The sequence below is a fragment of the Podarcis vaucheri genome (assembly GCF_965113315.1).
Source record: "Podarcis vaucheri genome assembly, chromosome: 13".
NCBI classification, from domain to species: domain Eukaryota; kingdom Metazoa; phylum Chordata; class Lepidosauria; order Squamata; family Lacertidae; genus Podarcis; species Podarcis vaucheri.
Window position 1 is genome coordinate 47,741,472 of NC_138751.1, and position 13,519 is coordinate 47,754,990.

Consider the following 13,519-nt stretch of genomic DNA (forward strand, 5'->3'; position numbering starts at 1 on the left):
GACGTCCCATTCCATAATGATAATTTTAATATTTACACACCACACATCTTATTGGGTTGCCCTTGCCACTCTGGTCAGCTTCCAACATATTAAAAAAATTTAAACATTTAAAAAAACTTGCCTTCTGACAGCTCAGAGGTTGGATAATTCCATACCCTCCAACATTTCTCTGATGAAAATAGGGACACCCTAAGGAAAACCTGGACATTCTGGGATCAAATCAGAAACTGGGATGGTTTCTCTAAATCAGGGACGTTCCCTGGAACATAGGGTCTGCAATAATCACCATTTGTTGTTGGTTTACACAGCAAACAAAAATAAATGGAGATGGACTCTAAGTTACTTCATATGCTGGCACTGTGTGGCTCAGTCAATGTGCCCCACCCACTAACCTTTCCTCCACCTTTCCCCTTGCAATATGTTTAATCCTAGGAATTGGGAGTTAAGGGTTGGCAGCTGATGAACTGTTGACACAGTCTTTTAGCATGACAGGGAAGCAAACAGGGCTTAGCTTGCCCCAAGGATTAGCTCTGGAACAAATCAAGACTCAGTTCTGAAATATGTGAATAAGAGAAGACAATGCCTCTGACCATGTGCAGAATGCCTTTCTTTCACCAATGAGTCCTGTAGCCTGCTTTGATTAGGAGCAAGTGATTTCAGGTCTGAAGTGCCAGTACTCTAAAGCAGGCTAGATCCCCAGCTTCATTTTATAAATTAATCACAGCAAGTATTACGGTACTTCCCCTACCTGTCAACAGGTGAAGAAACCACCACCAAAGTCTCGGGATATCATTTTTTGGCACAGAGTAGCCCACCCACTGCGTAAACACTGGATAATAATTCTTCAGCAGTTAAAAGAAGTGAAAAGTTGAGCTGGCAGAGACCAGAGAGGAGCTTTAGAGAATCATTGCAGATTATTATTCTTTTCATCTCGAAGTTTAGCGCTCTGGCACAACACTGTAGAAGTACTGTAACCTGCATCACTAAATCAAGGCTAGGAACAACATTTAATACTTCAGTTTTCAAATATTTTCCCAAAAGAAAGCTGACCATTCATTTGCTAACAAAACATGCTTTATTCATAACAAAAAGGTGTAGGTACAAATATAGAAATATGGCGTGCAGACATCTACAAAAGCCATCTCTAGGCTGCGGTAGGCCGCAGGTGGGTTCGCCATCTTTTCTCCCTCACCATCCCAAAAGTGACCGTCAATCCTTCAGTGAGGTGAAACCCCCCCCATAACACACACAGGGGTTCATCGCTTGACCTCATAACACCAGCCAGGCTCACTAGGGAGCGTCTCCCTTGAAGTGTGAACAATGCTGGCGGGTGTCATGGATGGACAGATAACTTCCCTTCTCTACTTCCTCCTTTGCCTCTCCTGCCACAAGACAGGCAATTGTGGAAATATATATTCTATTCCTCTTCTGCCCCAACTATGCCAAGTGAACCCCCCTACTTGCTCCCCATTCCCCACCTCGCTGATACCAGTTTTTCCCTGTCATCTCGGCTGAGGGCACTGAGCAGGTAACTGTATTTGCTGGTGGCGGACAAAATTGCAGGTAATACTTTTCTGGAGAAATGTCTTGCACTGGAAGACTCACGTAGCAACGCCATCCAGGGCCAAGACTTTAGGGTCTGGAGGGGCCCCAGATGCTGGCATATCAGAAACATTTTAAAATAAGCGAAACAGCACACGTTACCTTTGAACCATAATGTCCACAATCTAAAAATTACCAAACTGCGCCACTGGAATTACGACCTATGGACAGCACTGGATGGAGACCCCGGCTGGTATTTTAGGGAGGCAGATGGGTCAGCTGTATCCTGGCTCCAGCGGGAGCCCAGAACACACTTAGTTAAGAGGACCGCCAAAAACGCTGTCCCTTTTCGCCCCTGAGGCCTTCCGTCGTAGCTCTTCACCTGCTCAAGTTCATAGAAAATAAAACCGGCATGGCGACTACACAGTTTTCTTGTCTTGTTGGGTAAGGATCTGGGAGACGCAATAGGGGATGAGGGCAGCCGCTGCCAGCGGCACGGCGGCACTCTTGCAGAAAGACAGGAGGTAGAAGAGCATCTCCACTTTAGCAGGGGGCTTGAAAGAGTCAAAGAGGTGCAGGACGAGGAGCGAAGCGCCGATGGAGGCCAGCCGGAAGGCCAGCTGCTGCCCTTGTTTCCCTTTGCAGCTTTCCACGTACATTGGGGAGTTGAGGGCCAGTCCCAGTCCAAAGAGGACGCCCAGATTGCGCAGGAGGCCGGCAAAGGGCGTGGTGTCCAGGTGGACCCAATCTGGGTTTTCGCACCACCGCTTGGCCTTTTCCAAAGTCCACAGGAGGTCCACGCCCATCACCTTGAGCAGCAGGTAGAAACCCAGGGCGAAAGAGAAGAGGAACAGGGTGGTGGCCACATACTTCCGCAGGCTGGGGTTGTAGATGGAGCGTATGTGCTGGAAAGATTCGGCAACCACCATGCCTGGATTGGGGGGAAAGGAGACATCGCTGGTCAGGACACACATACAGTGGTGCCTCGCAAGACGAAATTAATTCGTTCGGTGAGTTTCTTCGTCTAGCGAATTTTTCATCTTGCGAAGCACAGTGTCGGAAAACTTTTGGAAAAGCTTCAAAAATCGCCAAAAACCTCAAAAAAGGCTACCACACCGCGTTCTATGAGTTGCTCCTCGAAGTCAAGTCGCAACTGTATTAACGGTGTTTAAAAAAAAAGGACACAAACTTGCAAGACGTTTTCGTCTTGCGAAGCAAGCCCATAGGGGAAATTGTCTTGCGAAGCAGCTCAAAAACCGCAAAACCCTTTCGTCTAGCGGGTTTTTCGTCTTGCGAGGCATTCGTCTTGCGGGGCACCACTGTACCCCCAAACTTTTGGAAGCAATCTTAAGGCTACACAGCGACATCTTTGGCGGTATGTTTGGCAAAACGGCTCAGGTCTTTAGAAAACTAAACAAGGTGGAACACTTGGATTGCCATCAAACCTATGCCCTCAAAGACAAAGTATTCTGTTTTATCTCACAGCCTTGTCATTTTGGCAGGTCAAAGTGGCTTTTCTCAGGGTGGAAGTGGAAGATCTCCCAGGTGGGAGGTGGGAAATTCAGCTCTCCGTATGTATGAAGGTTAGATAAACTGGTGGCCGAGGGCTACACAGATATATTTATAATTTTGTTGGGTTTTTTATGAGGATCATATGAGAAATATTAGGGACGCGGGTGGCGTTGTGGGTTAAACCACAGAGCCTAGGACTTGCTGATCAGAAGGTCGGTGGTTTGAATCCCCATGACGGGGTGAGCTCCCGTTGTTTGGTCCCTGCTCCTGCCAACCTAGCAGTTTGAAAGCACATCAAAGTGCAAGTAGATAAATAGGTACCGCTCCAGCAGGAAGGTAAACGGCGTTTCCGTGCGCTGCTCTGGTTCGCCAGAAGCGGCTTAGTCATGCTGGCCACATGACGCAGAAGCTGTACGCCGGCTCCCTTGGCCAGTAAAGCGAGATGAGCGCCGCAACCCCAGAGCCGGTCACGACTGGACCTAACGGTCAGGGGTCCCTTTACCTTTACGTATGAGAAATATTATTAATGTATTTTTATTTTTCTTCTGTTTGATACATTTTTTTTAAAAAAATTATGCTATATTAGGTTGAAAACCTTTAATAAAATTGATTATTATTTTAAAAGACCTCATATCGGGGAGCACGCTAATTTTGTTCTGTGGAGTCTGCATATTAGAATCTGTCGCTGAGTCCACAGCAACAAATTCTACTGTATTCCATAGCTGCAGCCTTGCCGTACATCTCAACATATCATACCAGGCGGTGAGTAACCTGCACTGACCTGAGAAGACTCCGGCGACAACTTGGTGGGGGAAATGGGCAGCGATGAAGACACGGGAGAGACAGACACAGACTTGGACAACAGCAAAAGCCGCCCAGAGCACTGCCTGCAAGAAACTGCAAAAGGAGACAAGAGATGAGAAGAGAATAGAGGTGAACACTGGCAAGACAGACTTTTCTGGGGCATCTCCTGAGCTCACTTGCAAGCTATACAGATCCTTTCCCACCCACTGTCAGGAAAAATGTAAGAGCTCCAGAGAATTAAGACTGTTAAGTTGTGGGTGAACATATCAGACGACACAGTGATTCTTCAAACAGCTCTTGTTTATTCAGAGGCCAGAACAGAACTGAACTGAAGGGCTCAGTCAGCCTGCTTATATAGAGCTCCAGTACCACGTTACTGTAACAACTGTCTAAAACTATCCAATCACTGAACATCACTTTCAATCCTTCATTTGCATAACCATCTACAGTATCCCCCTGCTGGCCCAGGGTGAGAACTTCAGTACATAACGAAGACTTTGGGTTCCTGTACAGTTTTTGCATTGGCCAGCCTCTGTCACCAGGGGAAGACCAGTGTAATATGAAAGCAGAGGTCACAACAGGTTGTTAGATTGCAGTGTGAGCCTGACTTTCCTCTGGCTTCACAACTGAAATGACAGACGAGCAAACAAGCCAATCAAAATCCTGCTCAGCTGCCAAATGTTGTCCCTTCCTACAGACTTCGGGCAGGCTGTCATCGTCTCATGATTGAGAAATCTCTTGGCAACACCTTGGGGCAGTCAGTCTGCACAATCATCTGGCTTCTGGTTCAGACATGTAGGAATGTATTTTCCAAAGCATGATCTGAGCAAGGCACACTTGTACTGATCGCAGTGAAGGAGTTTCCAGCTTAGCCCTGCTGTACTTTGAAATATTGCCTATGCCTTCTCCTGGTTCCCAATAATTCACTTTTCCAGTTGCTACAGAAAATTTTAATGACATCTACTAGGGATGGAGGGGCAATTTGATCTTCATTGCAATTCAGTGAGAAACTAACTAACTTTCACTTCTCGAACCAATGTGCGAACATGGTGTGAGCGCAGCTATCCTGCAAAATTTGTCCTCTAAATTTCGTGACGCAGTTCCCCACGCAATAGCAGGGCGGGGATGTGCACAGAACCACACACATTCATGGAAATAGCATTAAAATGCATGATACTTGGGGAAATTGCTTGCAAAAATATGAATGATTAGCCAGAGAGCCATAGCAAAATGTGCTTATTGGGAGAAATTTGCATTAAAATGCTGTCAACTTTTCGTGAGGATTTTTTTTTAAAAATGCAGAAATGTGGAGAACTGAGAATGCTAAGATTGGAGAAATGAGAAACTTAGAGCACTGAAATTAACAGATCCATCCATCCCTAAGATATGCACAGGGACAATATTGTTCTCTCCTGGTATCTTTTTTCCTTATCAGCATCAAATCTCTGGCTTATTGTAAAGTGTATTTTTGTACCTTTTGTAAAAGGTTACTGCCAAAGGGATAAAATGCAGGACCTCCAATTTTCCCTTCCACAATGGAAGCATTGTTGCATGTCGTAATATTAATTCTCCTTGAAGCAGAAAATACTTCCCAGCACTCTCCCTTGCTCAGAGAGAGTGCCTTTTGTTACTACTTAATATTGCTGGGGCTGCTTACCGGTGTTTCCAAGATGGCTGCTTCTTTTTCAATGCAATGGAGAGAATGGCTGTAACCATCACATAGTACACACCGGCTGAACCCATCGCGTGTCCAGAGGGACTCCCTAAAGTGAAAAGGAAAGTCAGACACCTTGGCTCCAAACCCTCCATATCACCCTCAGCCTTGCCCGAAAGACAAAACCCTTTCAAGCCATCTATATTACCTTTCCAGAGGGGAAATAAAATTCAAAATCAGACGCAGACCTTATGTACCCAAATACTACTCTTCATGTGTTGATTTCCCACCCCCTTCAAGGATCACCAGTCAGAGCCCAAGCAACATATTCTGCAACAGCTGAGCAAGTCTTGTGGTTGGCGTCGCTTTCTGTTTTCCAGGGAAAACACAGATTCAGAGAGCGCCTGGACTTTGATCTCAGACTGAACCATGTTTTGGTGGTGGGAGTTTAAGGCAGAGCTTCATTGACCACTTACCGTATTTTTCGCTCTATAACACGCACCAGACCATAACACGCACATAGTTTTTAGAGGAGGAAAACAAGAAAAAAATATTCTAAACGAAATAGTGGATATATGATTTTTGTGGTTCATGCTGTGGCCACAGACATGTGATCTGACAGTGAGTTTGGAGTAGCCCAGTGCAAAAATCCTGAGGATCCATGTGGATCCATGCTTTGTAACCACGGAGGAGGGAAGGAAGGGGAACCATGGATCCTCTGCTCACGACTGCAGCAGATCCCCCCTGCCACCCGTAGGCATTCGCTCCATAACACGCACAGACATTTCCCCTTCCTTTCTAGGAGGAAAAAAGTGAGTGTTATGGTGCAAAAAATACGGTACTTCATTTTTAGCATTTAACTTAACCCATTTGGCTCTTAAAATGTATCCTTCATTGAGCTTCAAGCATGAGTTAGGAAATTAAATCTTGCAAGGCTATATCATGTTCCAGTACAAGAAAGTACAGAGAATGCAGGTGCTCACCAAACACATGGAATTGTGATTAACTCAAGACACGGCCTAGATTTATCAAACCTGTTTACAGTGGTACCTCGGGTTACATATGCTTCAGGTTACATACGCTTCAGGTTACAGACTCCACTAACCCAGAAATAGTGCTTCAGGTTAAGAACTTTGCTTCAGGATGAGAACAGAAATTGTGCTCTGGCGGCGCAGCGGGAGGCCCCATTAGCTAAAGTGGTGCTTCAGGTTAAGAACAGTTTCAGGTTAAGTACGGACCTCCGGAACAAATTAAGTACTTAACCCAAGGTACTACTGTATTATTATTTTATTTATTAGATTTATATCACCATAAGATCTCAGGGCAGTTCACAGAATAACTGTCTTTATGATTATATTTTTTGGTTTTAATGCATCCCCTCTTTCCCTTCCTGCCCTGCCTCTGGTTACATGGCCACCCTTTCCTTCGGCATCTCACCTGGGCCAGTTTCACATGTAGCAGGGAACTGCTGGATTGCAGGGGCCGAGGTGTTGTGGTAGAAACTGGCCTCACGTACCCACCAGTAAGGTCTCTGCCCAAACAGGATCCTGTAGAGAAAAGGAACATGAGAGGCACTCTGAGTCTCTGCTGTAGGAAGGGATTGCCGACAACAGAACCAGCTAGGGCTGAAAGGAAAGAGAGTTGCGACACCCACACAAATTCCTGAGTATTAAGGATCACAATGCAAGCAGACCAGAAGGGTCCCATGTTTTTGTGGAGTATTTTGGAGTCTGGTGCTGGAAAAAAACAGATCTGGGGGCTAAATAGATATTTATCCTAGATGCTAACACCAAAGGCAGTAATAGGCCATGCACACAACTCATTAAAGTCAACCAGGGGCAACCAAAGACTTTCCTCCCATTCCACAAGTCCAGAAAAAATAACTTGCCAGACTGGCATGGAACTTGCAGAGAGGAGCTCGTGAAAGGGAAGGAAAGAGTGGAAGGGAAATGGAAAGGACTTGTTCCATTGAGGCCATCCTAACAGCTGGTTTCACAGAATAGCAGAGAGCAGCTGGAATGGGCAGAATGGTTTGCTGCCAGGGTTCGGACTTGCCAGGAAGTCTTCCCATTCCAAATTTATGGAAGCTAGCTGTGGCTATTCTTGGTGCCTACTTAACAAGTACGTGGGTGGCGCTGTGGGTTAAACCACAGAGCCTAGGGCTTGCCGATCAGAAGGTCGGCGGTTCAAATCCCCATGACAGGGTGAGCTCCCGTTGCTCAGTCCCTGCTCCTGCCAACCTAGCAGTTCAAAAGCACGTCAAGGTGCAAGTAGATAAATAGGTACCACTCTGGCAGGAAGGTAAACGGCGTTTCTGTGCGCTGCTCTGGTTCGCCAGAAGCGGCTTAGTCCTGCTGGCCACGTGACCCGGAAGCTATACGCCGGCTCCCTCGGCCAATAAAGCAAGATGAGCGCCTCAACCCCAGAGTCGGCCATAACTGGACCTAACGGTCAGGGGTCCCTTTACCTTTGCTTAACAACATTACATGCCCAGATGAAGAAAGCCTGAGTTCAGGCGACCACCTCAGAGTAGGCAGGACACTTACCACTTGAAGACGAGGTTCAGCCAGTCGCCAATCACAGCCACCCAGATGAGTTTGATCCCCACCGCTTCACAGAGGTGGAACCAGATGGGGAAGAAGACAAAGAACGTGTTTCGGAGGTCGGCAGCGAAAGAAACAAAGAGGAACCAATCCTGGGCTGCCGGGTAGCTTGTTTGGAGGTAGTGTGTGGCTTGGATGCCTGAGTGATGGAGAAAGTCCATGCCTGCTTCCATTCTGTCGATAGCTGAGCGACCAGCTATTTCGGTCCGTGTAGCTGCACTACACCCTTGGACTGCTCTCATCGCCTTTTATCTTCTCCCGTGTGCGGCAGATTGAGCTTTGGACTTAAAATCACTTTGGTACAAAAACACCTTCCCGATCAAAGGTGCTTCCCCCCCTAGCTTGGAACAAACAAGTTTAGAGAAACTTATGTAAGAGGAACAAACAAGCCCTCCAAAACAGCCTGTTGCCTTCGCCGCAAAAGCATTAACTCTTTCCAGGGCCACATTAAATCTTCATCCTGTCCCCCTGGGTAAAGGGAAGCATCTCTGGTTCATGCACAACTTCTCCTGCATCCTAGCTCTGGGTGGATGGAGGAAATTTGCCAGGAATCCCTGGGTTCAAATTTTCCAGGTTTTAGTACTGCTCACAGAGGGGTTCCCGACAGGTCATTTTATATTATCCCACTCCTCCCTCTGCATAAAAAACCCCAATAATAGGCAACTGCAGCAACTCAGTTTAAACTGCCTTTAAAAACTAATGGAATTTAAGAGAGACCAGATAGACACAGGGTTCTTCCACACTAGGCATTTATTGTGGAATTGCTATGTTTTGTTCGCTCACTTGTTATGGGGCAGCCACACAGCGCAGCCATCAGAATCCTTGCCTCTTCTGTTCTCCAACTGCAGCACACAAACTTTGTAGTAGTGATTCTACAAGTTTCTTTGACCATACCTATCACAGCTCCAAAGTCCTCCCTAAATCTGTAATCTCTGGATACGTGCTCAAGATCAATTAATGCACACGAGCTACTGCACAACACCTTTGAACCACCCCTTTAGCGCTTACAATGGTGATGGCTAATACAGTGGTGCCCCGCAAGACGAATGCCTCGCAAGACGAAAGGGTTTTGCGGTTTTTGAGCTGCTTCGCAAGACGAATTTCCTTATGGGCTTGCTTCGCAAGACGAAAACGTCTTGCAAGTTTGTTTCCTTTTTCTTAACACCGTTAATAAGTTGCGACTTGACTTCGAGGAGCAACTCATAGAACGCGGTGTGGTAGCCTTTTTTGAGGTTTTTGGTGATTTTTGAAGCTTTTCCAAAACTTTTCCGACGAAAAATTCGCTAGACGAAAAAACTTGCGGAACGAATTAATTTCGTCTTGCGAGGCACCACTGTAATGCAATAAGCATAAGTAGAAACCATGTGTACAGTAAGTGTTTCAGGTTATATGCAGGCCGGATCCTATGCATGTTTATTTAGAAGCAAAGCTGAGACTTAATGCATACCCTTCAAGTGCCCTGATTTTCCAGGGACAGCTCCAGAATTACAGAAGCCATCCTGAGGGCCTTCTCGGTAGTGGCTCCCGCCCTGTGGAACACCCTCCCACCAGATGTCAAAGAGAAAAATAACTACCAAACTTTTAGAAGACATCTGAAGGCAACCCAGTTTAGGGAAGCTTTTAATGTTTAATAGGTTATTGTATTTTAGTGTTTTGTTGGAAGCTGCGCAGAGTGGCTGGGGAAACCCAGCCAGATGGGCGGGGTATTAATAATAATAATAATAATAATAATAATAATAATAATAATAATTTGATCCCGGAATGCCCGTTTCCCCTTTTCCTCCCCTCCATGTATTGGAGAACAATTAAAAGTGGTGTGTGTAGGTGTAAAAAAAGCCCTGTTTATACTGAACATAAAATAACTGCACCGCGTGAAGGAAAGGGTGAAGCTGGTGTACAAAGCCCGTCCTATAATTTTGGAGGAAAATATCACCAATCCATTTTAAATTATTTAACTGCAATGCTTCCACAGCCAGCCATTTATTCCCTCTCTATCCCTTTTCCTTTGTGTGTTGTGGTTTGTTTGGTTTTCCACCAGATTGCAAGGCTACAGATAGGGACTGTCTTGTCTGTAAGCCACTCCAGGAGTCTTTTTGGCTGAAGAGCGGTGCATGCAGATGCACTAAATAAACTAAATAGACAATAAATATTTTGGGCATGAGGCCTCTTCTGGTTCCTATTTCTCCAGCCGGGCTCTGCCTTTCTCTTGAAATAGGGCCCACCTTGTAGGCTCTTGCGCAGTTCATCTTAGGCAGCAGTGAACAGCAAAGAGGGAATGCTGACACAAGCCAGTTCAAATGCCTGACACTTTGGCCGTCACGCTGTGTTCCAGATGCAAAGTGCCAGATTCGGACCCTCTCAGCTGGTATGATCAGCTGAACCACTCAATGAAGGCTACTTAAGAGCTGAGCACTGTACTCACGCCAGCAGACGAACACGCCACACACATTCTAACACTTAACTAAGCATGTTTTGCTTTTCAATTTCTTTTGCGTACATGAAGTGCCGATTTTGAAAACGCATTTTTGTCATCGCCGATTAGGCAGGAGCGCAGGAGGTTACGAGCACAGCTCTGCAAAAGTCTCAAGATTTAGGTCCGCCCCATACTAAAGTCAGGGGAGTTTAGCATTGCTTTTCTACCATCAGATGGTAATACAGGGTACCTCAGGTTAAGTACTTAATTCGTTCCGGAGGTCCGTTCTTAACCTGAAAGTGTTCTTAACCTAAAGCACCACTTTAGCTAGTGGGGCCTCCTGCTGCTGCCACACCGCCAGAGCACGATTTCTGTTCTCATCCTGAAGCAAAGTTCTTAACCTGAGGTCCTATTTCTGGGTTAGCGGAGTCTGTAACCTGAAGCGTATGTAACCTGAAGCATATGTAACCCGAGGTACCACTGTAGAATTAACATTTAGCATTTCATCCCCTTGATACTGAGTCTAGGATTGCAGTCTTCAATGGGAAAGGCCCTACCTGATTGGGGCAATAATTTAGGGCTGCCATATGCCTGGGTTTTCTCGGGAATTGGCCTGCAAAATGGCGGATTTTTGCTGAATGGGCAAAATGTCTGTGAAAACCTGGACATATGGCAAGTAGGTCAGTTTTGGTTTTTTTAATGCTTTTAAAAACTCTATAAAAGTCCCCAAACAACAAACTTGGTCCAGATTTTCACTTCCAGGAATATGGCCACCCTAAATAATTGCTGCTTTTTCATTAAAATAAAAGTCGCCTCTTTAAGCATCCATTTTGTGAAAGCACGTGTAGTTTAGCCTTTAGTTGCCAGCAAGTACAGAGCAAGAAAATGTCATATGAAGGGGCAGGAAATCATCTGGGGGAAATTATGGAACAAGCTCAGAGCAGGATGTGTGTGTGTGTTAGCACCTGCAAGTTCTTCTCATCTGTTTTTTCTTTTAAATTGCTTCTATTGTATTATTTTGATAGTGGCCATTAGCCTTTCTTGGAAATATCTGTATTGAAGGGTGGGATATAAATATGTAGAATAGAAACTTGGGAGCCAAGAGTTGAAAAGGAAATTATTCCCGCCCGCCCTGCCGACAAACCTTAGGTTAACTTCTATAGGCAGAAGACACGCCATGTCGTTCATCTCCCCAACTGGGGGAAATTAGACACGTTTTCCTGTTTACCAGCGGTGCAGTTTGTTCTTCTTGTGTTCCTGGAAACGCTAAGCACAAAGCAAGCTCTCCTCCAAAACACGATGGTGTCCACACTCGGGGCCACCAGGAAGAGCAGGGTTAATGATTGCTGGCCGGCCAGTGAAAATGTCTCCTTTATCTCCACTCGCCAACGAAAGTCCAGTCTCAGGGCCCTTGACCCGCGACAATCTGCGCAGGCAGTGGCCATGGGCCTGGAGGGCAGGCCAGTGAAGACGTGGAACTAGAATTTCAGGAGAGTCCAAAATCAGCCATCCCCTGACTTGTACGTTCAGGGTTGTCTTAAGCATGTGCGGCGCCCTGCCCAAAAAAGATGTTAGATTGTTTTTGACTGCTATGAGCTAAAAACTGGAAATCTCAAGAAATACCAACAGTAGAAGAATGGCAAATGAAGATGTTGGCCTTTTTGGAGCTGGCCAAACTGACTGGAAGAATCCGCGATCAGAAAGAAGATTGGAAGAAATTCAAAGATTATTTAGCCAAATATTGTAACATAAGATAATTGGAAGTCACTTGAAAGTAGGCTTAGGATTAAAATAAGAACGAATTGTAAAGTGAAATATACTCAGAGTCGCAAAGTGATTTCATGCTCTTTATTCAGCTCATAGTGGTGAGGAGGAATGAATGAATGTCCCCTCAGAGTATCTGCTTTATATACATTATTTACACAATGGGCTGCACATGATTGGTTAATTCTGGAATTCTACTGTAAGCCAATCAGGTTGTGGATTCACTTCTATCTGGAGCATGATTGGGTGCTTCCTGCCAACCAATCAGACTGCTGCATTGTTCTTGGACCAATCAGACTGCTGCATTCTGAATCCTATTGTTCTAGGACCAATCAGACTGCTGCAATTTGGATCCTATTGTTCTAGGACCAATCAGACTGCTGCAGTTTGGATCCTAGTCAACTCAGTACATAACATAAAGCATTATGGATTTTGATTACTAAGAAAAGAGAAGACGATAATAAATTGAAGGAGTTAATTTTATTAGAAAGAAGATTTTGGAGAAGTGTTACAAGGTGATACAAAGAAATTCAGTTAGGGGAGATTTGAGGAAGTCAGTTAACAACGAAAGTGTTTTAGAAGTAACAAATGTTTATATTTTTTTTTTAGTATTGTAGTGTGTTTTCTTTTGTGTGTTTTATATGTTATATCTGTTAGAAATGTGGAAAACCAATAAAAAAGTTTTTTTGGGGGGAAGCATATGTGACGCCAGGGTACAAAGATCCGCCCAGTACCCTACCCCCCCCAAGTTGCCCAGTCCCAGGCACGCAGGAGGGTGGAACTGGGCGCCTGCCTCAGCGTCTTGCTGGCTCGGTTGCTCCCGAACTCGCAGCACAGAGCCCGCCGTGGTGCTCCAACCAATGGGTGGGCTCTTCCCCGGACTCAACTCTCGGACCCCGGACTCTCGGCCTGGCGCCCTTGAGAGCCCGGCACCCGGGTGCCCCGCACCCCTAGCACCTATGGGTAAGACGGCCCTGGGCATGTTCCTGCACAACATGCAACAGCTGTTAGAAACAGAGATGTCTCTATAACCCATGGAAAGAAATGGTAGCCAGCTTTAACCAGGCCAGGTACTGGGGCCACATTTCCCATTTATGACATATAATGAAATGAAAAGGATGTTTAAAATAACGTTTGTAAAACAAAGAAACTAGAAGCTTTTCGGTTGGGAATTATAGGGACAGAACTACCCAAACTGTATAGAAATGGAATGAAGCAGAAGTCCCA

The 13,519-nt window shown here is 45.6% G+C and overlaps 1 protein-coding gene and 1 long non-coding RNA gene across 2 annotated transcripts in view; both read right to left on the reverse strand.

Moving 5' to 3' along the window:
- The window catches only part of LOC309516398, a 33,632-nt gene extending 22,791 nt beyond the window's left edge, over positions 1 to 10,841 (reverse strand). Inside the window, exon 1 of the long non-coding RNA XR_014212879.1 lies at positions 10,779 to 10,841. This is a non-coding gene — a long non-coding RNA (uncharacterized lncRNA). The remainder of the gene's footprint in view (positions 1 to 10,778) is intronic.
- LOC309516280 (glucose-6-phosphatase catalytic subunit 1-like) lies at positions 1,903 to 8,375 on the reverse strand. Its single transcript, XM_082195059.1, has 5 exons — positions 8,059 to 8,375; positions 6,950 to 7,059; positions 5,516 to 5,621; positions 3,836 to 3,951; positions 1,903 to 2,473 (listed from the first exon to the last, which is right to left on the reverse strand). Exons 1-5 carry the CDS (start codon positions 8,355 to 8,357, stop codon positions 1,962 to 1,964), a joined length of 1,143 nt encoding a protein of 380 aa, XP_082051185.1. The 5' UTR covers positions 8,358 to 8,375; the 3' UTR covers positions 1,903 to 1,961.
- Positions 10,842 to 13,519: the final 2,678 nt, after the last annotated feature.